The sequence below is a fragment of the Antedon mediterranea genome, chromosome 5 (assembly GCF_964355755.1).
Source record: "Antedon mediterranea chromosome 5, ecAntMedi1.1, whole genome shotgun sequence".
Classification (NCBI taxonomy): Eukaryota; Metazoa; Echinodermata; class Crinoidea; order Comatulida; family Antedonidae; genus Antedon; species Antedon mediterranea.
In genome coordinates, this window is record NC_092674.1 from 13090726 (window position 1) to 13108428 (window position 17703).

Genomic DNA, 17703 nt, shown 5'->3' on the forward strand with positions numbered 1-17703 from the left:
TCGTAGCAGTGATGTGTATACGTGATCGAGATATACAGCCCCTTCGTCGCGGTTGATTGCGTTAGTCCCCCTCTTTCTGATTTGGATTGCCTCTCTGATTCTACGCTTGAATGTGTTAGAGTCTCAGAATTTTTGCCCCATCCCAATCGATGGTATGGTTTTCTTGCGCTGCATGGTCTGTGATGGCGGATTTGTGGATTTCGGATGTTGATTCCTTTCTTGTTGCCCGAGTGTATTTACGATCGGTGACCGTTTCAGTGTCGTATACACGTATACGTATACACATCACTGCTACGAAAAAGTATGACGTCACCTAGAAACAATAACAACAGATTTCCAGGAAGTAGTAGTGGACCGGATCACTTGTGATCAAGCCATCAGCCAAGATGGCGAAAGCTAAAGAATGTGAGTAATTTCTTTTGGATTTGTCAAACAAAATGATTTATTTATTATCTACAATCCTACAAAATGCACTTATTCACGGATATTAGGAGTCGTTATGGTCAACACACAGTCAAAAGTATACGTGATCTCGAGAATACAGTGAAGAAAATAGCCCGCTATCAACAACACCTGACATTTACGCATCGTTGCAAAGATAATGGTATCACACCATCAAGCCTCCGGATCAGCTGCCCGATAAATACGGAGAAAGCCAGAAACATCATAAGAAAAGCCGAAAAAGATCTAGTAGGTGAACGTATCTGGGTAGTAAGGAACAAAATTAATGTTCTTGAACGTAAATCTGAATTGCAAAAACAAAAAACACTGAATACCGATGACCGTCACCATGTTGATTTACATATAGTAAACAAACGTGAATCAGAGGGAACAAAAACCAAACAGAGACATAAAGTAAAGCTCGAACGCCTCAAAGTTAAACATGAAACAAAACAGAAGTCTAATTATTTAACGGAACCCGACCTTAGCGGTACACAACTCAAAAAAAAAAAAAAAATGGGTTAAAAACATCTCAAACAGAGTCCTATCCGAGCCACAACAAAAGTTGCTCACTCGAGGGTTGAATTTTGCAGTGTCGGTTGACAAAATACCACATGAAGAATACATCGTTGCTTGCGAGTCAGTTTGTTCTAAACTACCAACGGAGGATGCTAAAAGCCTCAGAACAGAGATAGCAGGTATGTTAAAATCAGCAAAACCTCCCAAATCTAACATCTCAAAACAAGAAAGAGTTGCTCTTAATGCATTAAAAAAGGAAAAAGAAATAATGGTAATGGGTGCCGACAAGGGAAAGTGTATTGTTGTTCAAAATAAAAAAGAGTATGAAAGCAAGGTTAAGGAAATGTTAAACGATCATAACACGTATGAAAAGCTTACCAAAGATCCTACTCCGGGTTACAAACGGAAGTTAGTTGAGATTTTGAAAAGACTAAAAACCGAAAACAAGATCAATGAAAGCCAATACAGGTTACTCTATCCTACCGCCGAAAATACACCTAGAATGTACTGTACCACCAAGATCCACAAACAGGGAAATCCTATAAGACCGATAGTGGATTACACCGGGTCGATTGGATATCAAACCTCAAAAGCCCTTGCCGAGATACTCGCCCCGCTCGTAGGTACCACCGAACATCATGTGGTGAACTCCAAATCTCTCGCGGAGGAAATGACAGCGATAATGATTGACGATGGGGACATTCTTAATTCTCACGACGTAGTATCGTTGTTCACTAACACTCCTATCGAAAAAGCCTTGGACGTCATTAAAGATAGACTGTTAAATGACAAAACTCTAAACCAAAGAACTAATTTAAACCCGGACGACGCTATTGCTCTTTTAGAATTTATCTGCACAACAACATATTTCAGCTTCAGAGGACAAATTTACCGTCAGATATTTGGTGCTGCCATGGGCAGCCCTGTTAGTGCAATCCTGGCCAATCTGTTTATGGAATGGTTAGAGAGAGAAGCCATCGCTACATCATCTCTCGATTGTAAGCCGAAGCTGTGGCGCCGCTACGTTGATGATGTGTTAGAGATAATTCAAAAAGACAGTACACAAAAACTTACTGACCACCTCAACTCCATCGATCCAACGGGCAACATCAAGTTCACGTTTGAGGAAGATCATCAGGGAAAAATCCCCTTCCTGGACACATTAATCGTCAGGAAAGAAGATGGGTCACTGAAATTACTGGTGTACAGGAAAAAGACACACACTGACCAGTACCTGAATTTCCAATCCCAACACCCGCTACACCAAAAGCTAGGGGTCATCAGAACGCTCATGGATAGAATGGAGAACATAGTTACAGAGGAGGCGGATAAGAAAGAAGAAGAAGTTAAGATCAGGAATGCGCTTAGGAAATGTGGTTACCCCAAGTGGTCACTGGACAGAGTCAAACAACAAATAAAAAATAAACAACCAAAGCAAAGGAAGAAGAACAAAGAGTCGGAGACACCATCTAAGGGTATGGTTGTTTTACCTTATGTCGAGGGAGTGGCAGAACAAGCTCAAAGGATTTTTAAGAAATATGGTATTTCCACAGCCATGCGTCCAACGAACACTCTTAAAAGCATTTTAGTCCACCCCAAAGACAAGAAGGACATCACCCAAACAAGTGACATTGTTTACGACATCCCTTGCAAAAGTTGCAAGAAATCGTATATTGGGGAAACAGGTCGTCAATTTGGAGTAAAGGCCTGTTTATACTACGACGATAACTATAACTATACACGATAGAAAAAAATCGCTTAAGTTAAAATCAATAGAACCGTTCACACTAGGACGATAACTATACGATTCTATCGTTTACGATAAAAAGATAGTTTTACATACCGCTTGCATGAGCGATATTTTATTTGGACGCGAACGATAAAAATATTTCAACCAATCAGAGAGCTTTATTTATGGCAAGCACCAAAAAAAAATCAGACAGATATCATCGAGAGTCAATCGCGATGGAGTCGTCTATGGGCCTAGACGAAACATTAATCCTCCTTGTACAAGAAAATGAGGTGCTGTTCAACAAATCTGACGCGAATTATAAAAATGTAATTAAAAAAAAAGATATATGGAATGCAATTGGCGTAGAGATTGGTTTGACAGGTAGGCATAACATAATTTGTTCCCATTTGGATTGGTCACCTACTACTAGGGCCTACTAGGCTAGCTAGGCCTAGCCTACTGTAGTTAGGCCTAACTAGGCTAGGCTAGGTAGGCCTAGGCTACTAGGCTAGGTAGGTAGGCCCGAGGAGATACATAGCCTGGCCCCCTATGCCAGACTAGACCGCCTGTGCTACATAGGCCTAGGCTAGTCTCATATAGGCCTAGTATTAAAGCATATAGCATAGGGCCTAGCTAGCTAGGCTAGTAGCTAGCTATACTGGCTATGAGGACCTAGGCTAGCCTAGCTAGGCCTAGAGTAATAGGGCCTAGGTAGATTATCTAGGCCTACTAGGCCTAAACTAAACCTCATCCTAATAATTTAATTATTTAGGATATTACTACTACTACTAGCCTAGCTAGGCTAGGCCTAGCCTACCTACTAGCTAGGCCTCTAGGCTTACTGTACTAGCTAGGAGCCTATCCTACTACTAGATAGAGGCCTTGATCCTAGGCCTACTAGCCTAGGCTAGATAGTACCTAGCTAGCCTAGGCATACCTTAGCATATTCCTAGCTGCTAGGTAGGCCTCCTATGCCTAGTACTACTTAGTACTAGGCTAGGCTAGACTAAGGCTAGTCCTAGACTAGCCTAGAGGAGGCCGCCTACCCTAGATGCCCTCTAGGCCTAGGTAAGGCTAGCTAGGCCTAGCTACTAGCTAGGCTAATTAATAAGACTAGTAGGCCTACTACTATGCCTAATAATTATTAATAGGCTAGTCACTGAGTGGGCCTAGCTACCTATCCTAGAGGCAAGCTAGCCTAGCTATTCCTAAGTACCTAACTAGTAGCTAAAACCCTAATAATAGCCTAAGGGTCCTGTTACTACTAGTTACTAGAGTGAATACTAAAGTAAAATAAATCTAAAAAGTTTTTATCCTATAACTATATAGCCTAGTATAACCATCTATGCTGCCTTAAGCCCGGCGCACACTAGAGCTTCTGGCTGAGCCAACTGCCACGAGTAACACTTGCCTCACAGTGTGCGCCGGGGATTTCGTGAGGAATTGGCCACGCGTGCCGCTGAGGAAAATATCTATCGTGTTTAATATTTTTTGGCACGCGTGCCATTTTCCTCAAGTGTGCGCCGAACGTGAGCTTCCTGCTCACTAAAAAATTCCACTGCGCATGACATTTTCTGATTTATTATGATATTTCAGCGCGTGCCGTATAGCGTAGTAAGTAATTATCCAATCAGAAAATCGCGTACTGTAGGCGTTTAGTGTGCGTCCGATAGAACGCGATCACAGTTTGCGGCAAATTTTTTAGTGAGCCAAGTGTTACTCGTGCCAGTTGGCTCAGCCGAAAGCTCTAGTGTGCGCCGGGCCTTACTTTCACACGTCCAATCAAATGACGTCATGATTAGTAAGAGCAATAATATAAGAACGATTTTATTGTGTTTATTGATCATGACGTTAATATTTTAGTGTATTTTTAAAATTAATTTTTTTATCAAAGACAGCATAGATGATTATCCTATAATGCTAGAATGAAAACTTTTCAAATTTCTTTTGTTTTATGTAAAAGTTATTCCTTTGTAAATGTTTTGCCATTGTCAGGTAGCGTACTGTAGCAGGATACACATTCAGTGGGGTTTATATTTACCACCTATATGCCTAGGTATAATAATAATATATTATATTAGTATTACTGAATGTGTATCCTATAAGGCCCGGCTACAGTACGCTACCTGACAATGGCGAAACATAACCATTTATAAAGTAATAACTACTACTACTACTACTACTACTACTACTACTACTACTACTACTACTACTACTACTACTACTACTACTACTACTACTACTACTACTACTAGGATTTTGTTTCCTTCGCAGGTGATGAAGCCCAAAAAAAATGGGGTAATATCAGGGATGCTTTCATGAATAGCAAGCGGAAAAAACAAAAAAGTGGTGATGAGGCCAAACAATCAAAAGCATATAAGTATGCAAACATCCTTGGGTTTTTGGACCCTTTCTTAAAATCTAGGGAGTAAGTTGAAATTTGTTTTCTTTCTGTAACTTTAAGTTAATTGTTTTTTTTTAAATTATTCATTTATCGTAATAACAAAATATTCACATGCTGAAGTATATCATGAAATAGATATTTGTTAATTCACTGTTTTTTGTTATCACATTTTACTGTATTCAAGGTATTTAATTCATGTAGGCCTACAGGAAATTTATTTTAGAAACAATAAGTTCTACACCACATGGACAGAAAACAAAGTTGATTTTCTATGTACATTGACTGATTTAATTGTTTATATTATTAGACTGTAGCCCACTGTACATACTGAAAGACAATTCTGTACATAAATGCAAACTATCATCAGTCTACTCTGGATTTACATACTTTACTAATGTATACTTTCATTATCAATTTACAGTATATAGAACATCCACTAATCTTAATGAAGACGTAGAAAGTAAACAATCCAGCAGCAGCACAAAAAGACCAATGAAAACAGATGCTGTTGATGAAGCAATAGCAGAGTTAATTGCTAAAAAGAAAAAAACCGAAAAGAACGATGTAGATTTATTTTTTTGTGCTATGGCAGAGACAACAAAATCATTCCCCAAGAGGCAGCAAATCGAAGTTAAACGTAAAATTCAGCAACTTGTATCAGAAATAGAAATTGAGTTACTTGCGGATGAAGAATGAACACTTTAATAATTATCACATTTTGAAATGATTGAAATCTGTCAGCTATTTTAATATTTTAAAGACCCATTTCCTACGTTTTTTAGGTCTAATTTGAGATCACAAACTATATTTAATGTAAAAATAATACTATATGGTTCTATTGCGATAACTTTTTTCATCTTTAAATGATTAAAAATGTGAAAAATAAGTTGATTCTAATAATTATAGCGGCTCGCTATAAATCCCAAAATGCATTGCGCGCGGATTGATATTTTTTTGTTTTCCCAATTTGTAACAACGGAGTCTGGCAAAAATTGAAAGACAATTAATGCAGCAACTATTCCGTCCCTTCGACGCGAGCTAATTAGGTAGTGCATTGTTTCTCACTTTTTATCACAATTTACCATAAAACGTACATTTAAGACAAGGAATGACCTGGTTTAATGTTTTTAAAGTAATATATATGTATTATTTTTACAAAACGTCACAAATTGTAGGGAAGGTGTCTTTAACTATAACACACCTAAGCGCCATTTGATATTTTAATTTCACTTTACTTTTAAATAACGTTAGTTCAGTTTTTTGTAAAAAGTTTTTCATGTGAGGTTGTTGAGGCGAAATCAAATTGAAGTAAAATTAAAACTTAATTTTTATAATGCACATTTATATAAGAAAATTGCAGTTTGATATTTTACGGCATGCTAGTCTGTATCTGTGCAGTTCCAAAACAGCTTGATCTCTGCCATGGTACTTGACCTTGCTCTGAATTAAAGTATTCTTTAAACTTGTCTCTAACTACCAATGCATCAATAGATGCCCTGTTTCCAGTTGCCTGTAGATTTTGCAATGCTCCTGCTTCTGGCAGTGTTGGAAATTCTTCACTATGAATTTGAAATGCAGCACTTCCTGTTTGTGTCTTGCGCATGTAGTTGTGAAGCACACATGTAGCTTTTACAACCTGTAATCCAGATAATCAAGACCTTAGTAAAAGGACAATAAATGCCATTTTTAGAGTTTGTTCCATAATTTTGATTATTGTTATTATAGGCCCATACCAATATTCTAGTTAGTCTCATTACCTTGTCTACATTGTCAGGTTGCAGTTGAATTTTGCGTTGATATATTTGAAATATTGTCGCCATAATACCAAATGTATTTTCTGAAATTCTGCGTGCTCTTGAGTGGCGGTAGTTGTAAATCCTTTTGGATTCATCAAGGTTTTTGCCTGGGAATGGCCGCATTATATTTCTCCTTAATGGAAAGGCTTCATCACCAACAATAACATGGGGTAATGCTTGGTTGATGCCTGGTATTTCATTGTCGGCTGGAATATTTAATGTTCCACTGTCCATAGCTTGTCCAAGCTGACTGTGAGCAAATATTCCTCCATCACTGATAAGTAACAATAACATTGTTGTATATAATTTTAATAGGACACAAGATAGACCTATGATGCATTAGAAAAAAATAAATGTTTTATTGCTATTTGGGATTGTCAATTGCATTTATATCATTTATATGTTGGTTCACCAATAGCCTGTCAATGACATATTAAATACATGAGTACGGATTTAGTAACGGTACTAAGTAGGAACTAATATAAAAATATTCGATGGTTTAAAGAACATAATTAAACATTACCTATTTGATCCGTATGCTCCTATATCGACTGCGGTAAAACAGTAGTCTGCATCTACAAGGGCCAACAAAACGATAGAAAACGACCCCTTGTAATTGAAAAACAAACTGCCTGACTTGTTAGGGGCTTTGATGTATATATGCTTTCCGTCAATTGCCCCTATGCAGTTTGGGTATTGCCATCGCCTATTAAAACTGTCGGCAATCTGCCTCCATTGTTGTTCACTCGGCGATGACATATATATAGGTTGGAGACGCCTCCACAGACTTAAGCAAACTTCGTTTACAATGGTTGACACGGTAGCCTTTCCCATACGGAAACTGAAACCTATAGTTTTATAGGAATCTCCGGTGGCCAAGAACCTGAAAATTAAACATAACAATAATGCTATAGATTAATCTCATAACAGAAACTTTTGTCAATGTGAAGCTTTACCAAAAAAGAAAAAAGGTCGGATCATAACTTAACTCTAGTGTGATGCAGTTTTCCTGCTTTATTTGAGTATAAGGATCCAGATCCAGACCTCTGTGTCAACAACAACAAAGACATTTTTCGTACACTAAATTTTTCTTCCATATTGCATTTCTTACATTCTTTTTGAATTAGGCCTATGTTATGCTTTTTAATTTTATTAAACAGTTGTAAATAATGTCAATTCAATATTTCATTTTCATTGCTTTATAATATTAGCGACACAAGACGAGTCGAAACTTAATTGACTTGGGTATAATGCTCAACTACGGTAATGACACTGTGACTGTGTTGCATGTGAACTTACTAAACTAGGCCTAGGCCAGCTACCGTACATCATGTGAGTTTTTTCTAGTGTATACTACCTAGGCTAGGCCTATAAAGTTTGTTTTTTTTAAGAAATTGAAATATACTTACCTCAAGCATACTGCCAGCCTTTGTTCGATAGAAATACTTGGTCTAAATTGGGTAGTTTCTTTTGCGATATCGTCTGTGATTAGTTCTAGGATTTCATAAAAGCCTTGTGGGGATACTCGGAAATAACTATGAAATTTGTCTTCATAACAAATAAGTTCGGGAAAAAGCGTATGGAATTCACCATAAGTCTCTCTTGATTGATTTATGGGGTGAACCCATAAATTTCGATCTCTTTTTTTCAGTTGACACCTTTTTTTATATAGCAGAAGGCATAACAAATAATCGTCGTCTTCTGAGTCCGTCATGATTGTGAAACAAAAGGCAAACGTCACGCGCGTACGTCGCGAGTCATAGAACGATAAAATCGTTGTAGTGTAAACGCGACACGGCGTTAAAACTATTATCGTGTACAATATATAGTTATAGTTATCGTCGTAGTATAAACAGGCCTTAAGACTGAAAGAACACCAAAAAGACACTGAAACGGTCACCGATCGTAAATACACTCGGGCAACAAGAAAGGAATCAACATCCGAAATCCACAAATCCGCCATCACAGACCATGCAGCGCAAGAAAACCATCATCGATTGGGATGGGGCAAACATTCTTGACAGAGACTCTAACCCATTCAAGCGTAGAATCAGAGAGGCAATCCAAATCAGAAAGAGGGGGACTAACGCAATCAACCGCGACGAAGGGGCTGTATATCTCGATCACGTATACACATCACTGCTACGAAAAAGTATGACGTCACCTAGAAACAATAACAACAGATTTCCAGGAAGTAGTAGTGGACCGGATCACTTGTGATCAAGCCATCAGCCAAGATGGCGAAAGCTAAAGAATGTGAGTAATTTCTTTTGGATTTGTCAAACAAAATGATTTATTTAATAACACTAGGTATATTACCCGGATCGTTATATGTTGGGTTTTGTACATAAGCGTCTTGCCCGGGTCTCTGGTTTCTATCAAGAACCATTCATATACACTCACTGGAAGGTGAGAGAGCAAAGCAAACGAATCTAGTTATTATAAATACGCTAACATTTACCTCATGGAGGACATTTAGCTCGTAGTATCATGAACGTGCGCATATAGCGCATCGTGGTGTTAAGCCGAATCAAAATATTAGTGAAACGCGTAATAACATTGCAGTAATTATTAATTCAAAAATTTAATGAAAATATAATCAAACAAAACAACTGTTCTGGAAGTTGTTTAAGGGTTATGTTAAAAGATCGACTACGATTTATTTTTAAACAATGTTAATATATGTTTTGGTATCGGAATATGTCATATTTTCGATGAATTAAATACACTTATTTTGATAGCTAAAAGATTTATATTCAACTGTAACATTAAAGAAGACCCACTGTATTTTAATAAATTTAAAGTCATTGTTAAAAGAAATATTGAAATAGAAACAAATGTTGATTTGTAAATGATAATATGCATACAACCTAAATGAACAAATTAGGAGTATAGTCTACCTTTTAACTACCATGATATGTATAAATGTTTGTTTGATTGTGTTTTGTTTTGTATCTTGTTGTTGAGAACCATTTTTTTGTCTTGTTGTTACAGCTGGTGGCGCATTCAGGGCTCGCAGAATCCTAAAATATTTGGTTGCCCTTCGGGCAAGTAGGTTTTGGATTTTGGTTGCCCTCATCATTTTTTTACTTGCCCACTATTTTAGCTTAATTTTAACGTTTTATACCGCGACTGCACCGCGAAAAAACGTCGGTGAAAAACGACTATGCTTAATACACTGTGGTGTTTTTTTCGATGGATTTTAAAGTAGTGAAAACAATTTTTCAAATTTTTTCAATTACACAGTGATGTAGGCCGATCTTTTAAGAACATTTTACAGTAATTTATTTTCTCATACGATCCTCCGTACAAGAGTTGCGATTGTTTAATTAACATGGTGTCCTGAAATCCCTTGAAAACGCTATGTTATTTCTGTTGGTTACGCTTCGTTGCACGGCATTGTTTGTCATCGAACGAAGATGTGTTCCGTTTCGTGAATGAATTCACGTAGGTTCAAAAACGTTTTGCTTCTACAGGTATTGTGCAATGAAATTTCGAAATCAAGCTATTTTGCGATATTTAAAATGTAGTGGCCTAGACATGGCACTAATTATCTTACAATTATTTAATAGATATATCTAAAATATTGCCTATAGAAATGTAGGCCTCCTAGGCCTAAAAAGTTTAAACAAAGTACTTATGAAGGTGATGAGCTTGTAACGCGTTGAAATCATAGAGAAGAAAAAAAAAACAAACATCAACTGACGTCCGTCTACGTGACGTGAAACAATACGCATGCGTATAGCAAAAAACCTCACAGCAGCTGCCGTAACGTAGTAGGAGCACATGGGTATGGTGTGTGGAGAGTGCGGGCTTGTGGAAGTTTACTTGTTGTTTCAGTAGAAGCTCGCACAGGTTGGATAAAAACAACCATCTGCTCGCACAAGTTGGTGATTGAAAACAACACAAGGGAACTGTGCCGAATTGTGGTGAAAACCACGTGCTCCGCCAAGTTGGAGTTTTTGAAAGTTGAACTCTCGGCGATACCCGAAGAAGTGTATTATTTTCAATGTTGATAATAAAAAATATACTGTAACTATTTAAGTATTCAATGTATTTATTAAATAAATTATTAGGCCTATTAAATTTATATTCTGTAATATTTATAAAAAAAATGGTAGGCCTACTTGCCTGTGTTAAAAACATCGGCCGCCGCCTATTTGGCACAGACAATTAAAATTACGTATCTATTATAATTTAATAATATACTGTATTTTCAATACAACTGTACATTTGAACAATAATTACAGTAATTCAGCAAATTATTTATTACACACAAAATACATAACATGAATGTAATTAAACATAGGCCTAATCTACTATCAGGCTGTAGGCCACATAATTAATACTAAGTAGTAGATTCAGATTTTATTACCACCGTAAAATGATGTCGATAATTGAGAAAAACAAAAACATACTAGCCCCTATTTTATTTGGTTTATAGTATAACTAGGGAGTTGTTAATTAGAAACTCCCTGGTATAATAACTTCAAATAAGTTAAAAGCCGAGAGTTCAACGCTTCCTATTTCGCGATCAATGGATGCCGCAAGAGACCGCGTGCTATATGACAGACCTGGAAACTCTATACGCAACGACTTGATACGCCCGACTGCATAGAAACACATGTTTTGGCTCCTGGAGATAACGTTCCATACCACCGAATTCCGATCCATACATTTACTTAACAAACACTACACTGGTCTCGACGTCAAGAGAATTCGTTCGTGCGCGACTATTATTTTCATTGTTACAGTTTTTCACAACCCCTGTAAAACATCGTGGACATTTTCGGTGATTTTAAGAGGTTGCCCGTCGGGACATGACATGTTAAATTTTAGTTGCCCGACGTATTTATTTGGTTGCCGCGGGACGTCGGGCAAGCGATTCTGCGAGCCCTGGCATTGTTGATTTTTTTTTGGAATTGAAAAAATTAAAAAAAAATATTACAAAGTGCGACAGCAGTTATTACAAAGTGCGACAGGAGTTATTACAAAGTGTGAGAGCTCGAAGGTTATCACAAAGTGTGACAGTTTTGTCACCATGTGCGCACGACAAGTATTACAAAGTATTATGTGACGATTATTACAAAGTGCGACAGTACAAAAGGGGGTTTACAGATAGTTATTATATACCTGTATGCGATGTTTTTTTTTTCAAGACAGTTTATCAGGAATCGATCCTATTTTTGTTCTTTCTTGAGTTAAGTTTCGGGATCATTAATTTTAAAAATAATAGTTCTTTGGTGAGGTCTTGCTTGGAGGTTTCCAGGTCCCGGGGTTTAAATGACCGCGACTTTTAAACTATGATTGGTTGATCTAACTGCCCAATGTCAAGATTAACCTTGAGGCGGTAGCGGTGTTCCGAACCATGTGAGGGGTACAACCGTGCAGTTCTCGACAATACAGTAATCCTCGATACAAAGTATGAAATGATATATGACCCGCAATGTGGGTTTGTTCATTTAGGTATGCTATGTACGTCGGTACGCTCTTTAAATTTTAAAATTAAATATATATTTAATCACATTGAATTATATAGTCACACTTATTATTAATGTTTGTAACACTTACATTGCTTGGAAGATCGAATTTAGCACCAGCCTTGAGCAAAATAGTGCAAACATCTGTGTGGCCGTTTTGTGCAGTGTTATATAAAGGTGACGCTCCATCCTGAAACATTACAAACATGATGTTATAGTAGTTTTCACTCTAAACAAAGTATTAATATTGTACTGAAATCAATACGATCAATTAAAAATAACGTTATGGATTCAAATAATGCTACTTTGTTAAATTAAATAAAGATTATTAACCTCTGGTGTTTACTTTAAGATAATGTATTGTATACGTATACATTTGTCTTGTTTGTATAGTATTATTCATATAAGTACTGTACAAATGTAAACCAAATAAGTGTTTCTTTGCTTTTATCAGGTAGTGCTAACGAGTTAAAATTATGATAAAGTGGCGTTTGAACTGGCAGTTATGACAAAAAATATAATACTAGGATCCAAATTCTGTTCAACTAAATGCTTACTATTGGTTTTGTTTTAGAGTTACTGGACTGGAATAGTTTTTTTTTAGTTTTTTATTTTTTTTTAAGATGTTTTACTAAATAAATTGATATATCGATTCATATCCATTTAATGTATCATTTGCATAAAATAAATAATGTAGCTCGTACAGAACAACACAATACAGAAACAGAAAAGTCACCATTAAAAAAAAATCATTCTCTAACATTCAGTGTTCTAAAGGCAGATGTTAAAACTATTACGGAATCTATTTGCACGAGGGGTGATGGACCACTTCCTTGAACTTCAAAAATAGTGCATGCAATAGGTTGGGTCTTGTAAAATCGAATGTGTTTTCTTAGTGTAAGGATGTGGACGACAACAGTACAAAAGGAAAAAAACACGCCTTTTATCACTTTTACCACGGTCCGGTGGTGTATTTGGTTTTAATTTGTTTTTAGCATAACAATAGAGATCAGTATGGTCCTGAAAACCACAAAATAAATACAATGAGAAACAAAAGTAAATAATATTCTAAAATACAAGCTAATTCTTAGTAACGACCTCAACTTAACAGGCGACTCTAATAAAAAGGTTTCTCTCTGAGGACTGCGACTATTACATCAAACGGCACGTCTACCTAAACAGCCTCTGTATACTTTGTTAAAGTATACAAATACCTAATTAATTACCTACACAATTACATCATAAGTGCCTGAATATTACTAGAATAAATGCATGTTGGAATTTACTCACACTATTTGAATACTAAACTTAGTCTATTCATTGAATCAAGGAGTTATAATCTTAGGTTTGCGTAAAATATAATAAACAATAACAAATCCATGGGCGCAGCCATTTTGTATGATAAATAGAGGGCGCACTACATGACGATCTATCACGGTATCACATGGTAGCCTCGTGTGTACAAATTAATCAAGTGTGAACTGTAGGAATAGGATGAACTATTTTATACAAACTGTTAACTAGAAATTATCTTCTACTGTATAAACTAAATATTACTAAATCTATCTAAACATAATTTGTTAATACAAAGAAGGTTTATCACAAAAGTATATATTATAACATTATATGGCATAAAATCCTAGTTCCAAGATTGTAACACAATACTATTCAATAGGCTTCCTAACTGCACATTCCATGAGTCAAGGTTAAACCCAAAACAAAAGGTCTAGGCCTATGAATGTAATCATCTTAAAATACAACATTAATGTTTCTTAAGCATAACAGAATCTTTTAAATGTATAACAAAATAATATATGTACAATGTAGAGTAATTACCTTTTAATCAGATCTTTAATAATTACATAAGAGACAAAACTATCTGCTTCCTTGACCGGTTCATGAATACAAAAGAAAGCAAATCATTTGAAAAAGACTGTTACAATTATAGGAGGCAGTAACACCTATAGGGGGCAGTATTTAATTATCACATGATTAGAATAATCCCCACATTAGTAAAGTACTAATGATTCAAATTGAGATCTGCTTGAGATCTGCTCTGCTCGTTTGAGTTCATACGTGTCCTTTTGTGCCATTTTGATACCCTTACCCTTAATTGGTCGTGCCATTTAAGATCACTAGTGATTTATTTACAATCTCATCTTCAGAGTGGGTACCGTATTAATTTCATATTGTCACGATATTACTGCCCGACACAAACACAAACTAGTAATAATAATAAGTAGCCAAATATTGACATATTAAAAAAGGTTTCGATGTCCAATTTATCGAATCCTTTCAGTATTTTAAATACTTGGATCAGAGAAGCTCTCTTTCTCCTATAAACTAACGTAGGAAGATCAAGTATTTTTAGCCTACATACATACTCCGTACCCCTTAGTTCCGGAATGAATCGAGTGGCCTTTTGTTGTAGCTTCTCCAACCTATCCTAATCCGCTAAAACCTTAGGAACCCAGACATTATTACAGTATTCCAGGGTTGGACGTACAAGCGACTTGAATAACAGCAAAAAACTTTCAGGGTCCAAAAATGTAAACGCTCGATATATAATACCTAACTTCCTGTTAGCAGAAGAAATTAGCCTACATGGGACACATGAGATCTAAAAATCAGTTTATCGTAAATTACAACGCCTAGGTCTTTCATCTCAGTTACAGCTTCCAGTTCTGTCCTCTGCTCGCCTACTCCTATACTATATTTAAACTTGTGGTTGTTGTTACCAAAATGCATGATCTTAAACTTCGTTAGATTGAAGGGCAATTGCCATGTAGAGGACCATTTATACAATAAATCAATATCATTCGGTCGATAGTTTAGCGGAGCTGACTTGTCTCCTTTCTTATAGAGCGGAACGACATCGGCATATTTCCAGGGTTCTGGAACCACACCCTCACTCATTAATTTATTAAAGATAACTGCTAATGCTTCACCCAAAATATCTGAATTTTCTTTTAAAATCCTTGAATGGATCTCATCCGGACCTGGCGACTTACATATGTCTAAACCACTTAAATATTTAGTTATATCAGACGCTAAAAACTTCATATCATTGACTGGAATTATATCTGGTTTATCAGCCATTTCAGGAAACTCCTCAAGGTTCTCCACTGTAAAAAATCCAATAAACGATTCCTTAAATAATTCAGCTTTATTTATTTTTGACGACAGAAAATTTCCCTCATCATCTTTTAAGTCTGGAATAAAAGGCTTATATTTTCGCTGACTATTTACATAATGCCAAAAGGATTTTGGATTTATTTTAACAGCTGACGCAATTTTTTTCTCTAAAGAAGCTCTTGCTTTGCGGACTTCATTGGTAGCTTGATTCCTAGCTAAAACAAAGCTATTCCAATTACTCTGATTTTTACATTTAAGATACTTATTCCATGCTTTGTGTTTAACTTTGATTATATTTTCTATCTCTTTATTAAACCATAGTTTATTAGTGGCTTTCTTATGATAAGCAGACCGAAGGGGTACAAACTTATATATGCATTCTTTTAGCTTTTCAGAGAGGTACAAAGATGCATGAGAAGTACCTAACACTTTACAGTTCTTAACTAAATCCGCGTCAATTAAATAATTTCTCATCCCAATATAATCAGCTTTATAAAAGTTTCTAGTTAAGGGAAAATTTTCTACTATGGGATATCCACATATCCTACATAAATGACAGAACTGCATGATCGCTCTTGCCTAGAGGGGGACCATATATAACCGCATCAACGAAACATTCTTCTCGTGTAAAAATTAAATCCAATGTACGTCTACACAATACTGAAACCAAAAAACCTCCTCTGAAATATTTTAAAACAAAATCTGAAGTATCTGAATCACCTTGCGATTCCATTTTAACCCAATCGATATTCCTATAATTAAAGTCTCCTGCAACTAAAAGAAAATCTGCTTGAAAATGGTTTACCTGCTCCAATAACAAATTTAATAAAACATTATTCTCTTTAGAACTGCTTGGACTACGATAAACACAACCTTTTGCAAACATAAATGTAATTCTTCTTTCTTATTAAAAACAGAGTCACAGTTTGTATATAAACATAATAAACGATCTTTTTCTTTTAGCACAATTGGACTAGTTTTGCTTAAAGACCCCTTCCCTGCAATTTTGGACGTTTTTTGGAAAATAATACATATATATCACTTTAAAAACATTAAACCATGTCATTCCTTGTCTTAAATGTACGTTTTATGGTAAATTATGATAAAAAGTGAGAAACAATGCACTACCTAAGTAGCTCGCGGCGATCGACCTCTCGTGGACGGTCTCAGGCCTAGCCTAGCTAGGCTTAGTTTTGTAGGCCTAGCTGGTAAACATCGGTAACGTACGAACATCGTACGCTAGCTATATACCTAGCCTGACGTTGTATAGTTGCTGCATTAATTATCTTTCTATTTTTGCCAGACTCCGTTGATACAAATTGGGGAAAACCCGGTATTTTCGCTGAAAAGTTAGGAGTCTTCCATTTGTTTTGGCTTCACGATCGATCGAAAAGTGGGCGAATTACAGGTGAAAAACAACAATATCAATCCGCGCGCAATGCATTTTGGGATTTATAGCGGGCCGCTATAATTATTAAAATCGATTTATTTTTCACATTTTTAACCGTTTAAAGACGAAAAAAGTTATCGCAATAGGACCATATAGTATTATTTTTACATTAAATATAGTTTGTGACCTTAAATTAGATCTAAAAAACGTAGGGAATGGGGCTTTAAGCCTTTATCAAATACTCGGTCCTTTCTTCCTAATTATCTTATTATTTCGGATTATTAAGTCTAACTCCCCGTTAGCTTCTCTAATCAGGAGTTCTTGTTTTAGGCGTTTATATGCTTCGCGCTCCGATTTTAGTCGGTCATTAAATACCGAGAGATTGCTTTTCCTTTGTAATCTTTTCCGCGAGCTATCTTTATAAATTTGCGTTTATCCCATTCTGTACTAAAAATAACCTTAAGAGGTCTAGGCCCTGGCTTGTCCAAATCTCTTTTGCCAATTCGGAAACATAAAATAAAACTTAAATCTAAATCTTCCGCAAGACCCTTTACTACTCCCATGTCTTCCTCCTTCCTAATTTCCACTAAATCAGAGGTAGAGTCAACTAAACCGAACACCATAGCATTACATTTCCGCTTTTCTTTTTCGGCCCATTCATCAAGACGTATTAACCTATTAACCTAACACAACAACAGTTTAACCACTAACGTAACCAAATTTAACAACTAACGTAACCACTAACGTAACCACTAACGTAAACAAATTTAACAACTAACGTAACCAAATTTAACAACTAACGTAAC

The 17703-nt window shown here is 36.1% G+C and overlaps 1 protein-coding gene across 1 annotated transcript; it reads left to right on the top strand.

The window, feature by feature from the left end:
* Window positions 1-468: 468 nt before the first annotated feature.
* On the top strand, window positions 469-2707 carry LOC140049711 (uncharacterized). Its single transcript, XM_072094659.1, has 2 exons — window positions 469-931; window positions 1035-2707. The coding sequence occupies exons 1-2, from the start codon at window positions 469-471 to the stop codon at window positions 2705-2707; spliced, it is 2136 nt and encodes a 711-aa protein (XP_071950760.1).
* Window positions 2708-17703: the final 14996 nt, after the last annotated feature.

Bases quoted from the DNA above. Each gene is read 5' to 3' on its own strand.
- LOC140049711 (XM_072094659.1), top strand. From the start codon at position 469: ATGCACTTATTCACGGATATTAGGAGTCGTTATGGTCAACACACAGTC. The intron at 932-1,034 runs GTACACAACTCA...TGAATTTTGCAG, and splicing joins AACGGAACCCGACCTTAGCG to TGTCGGTTGACAAAATACCA.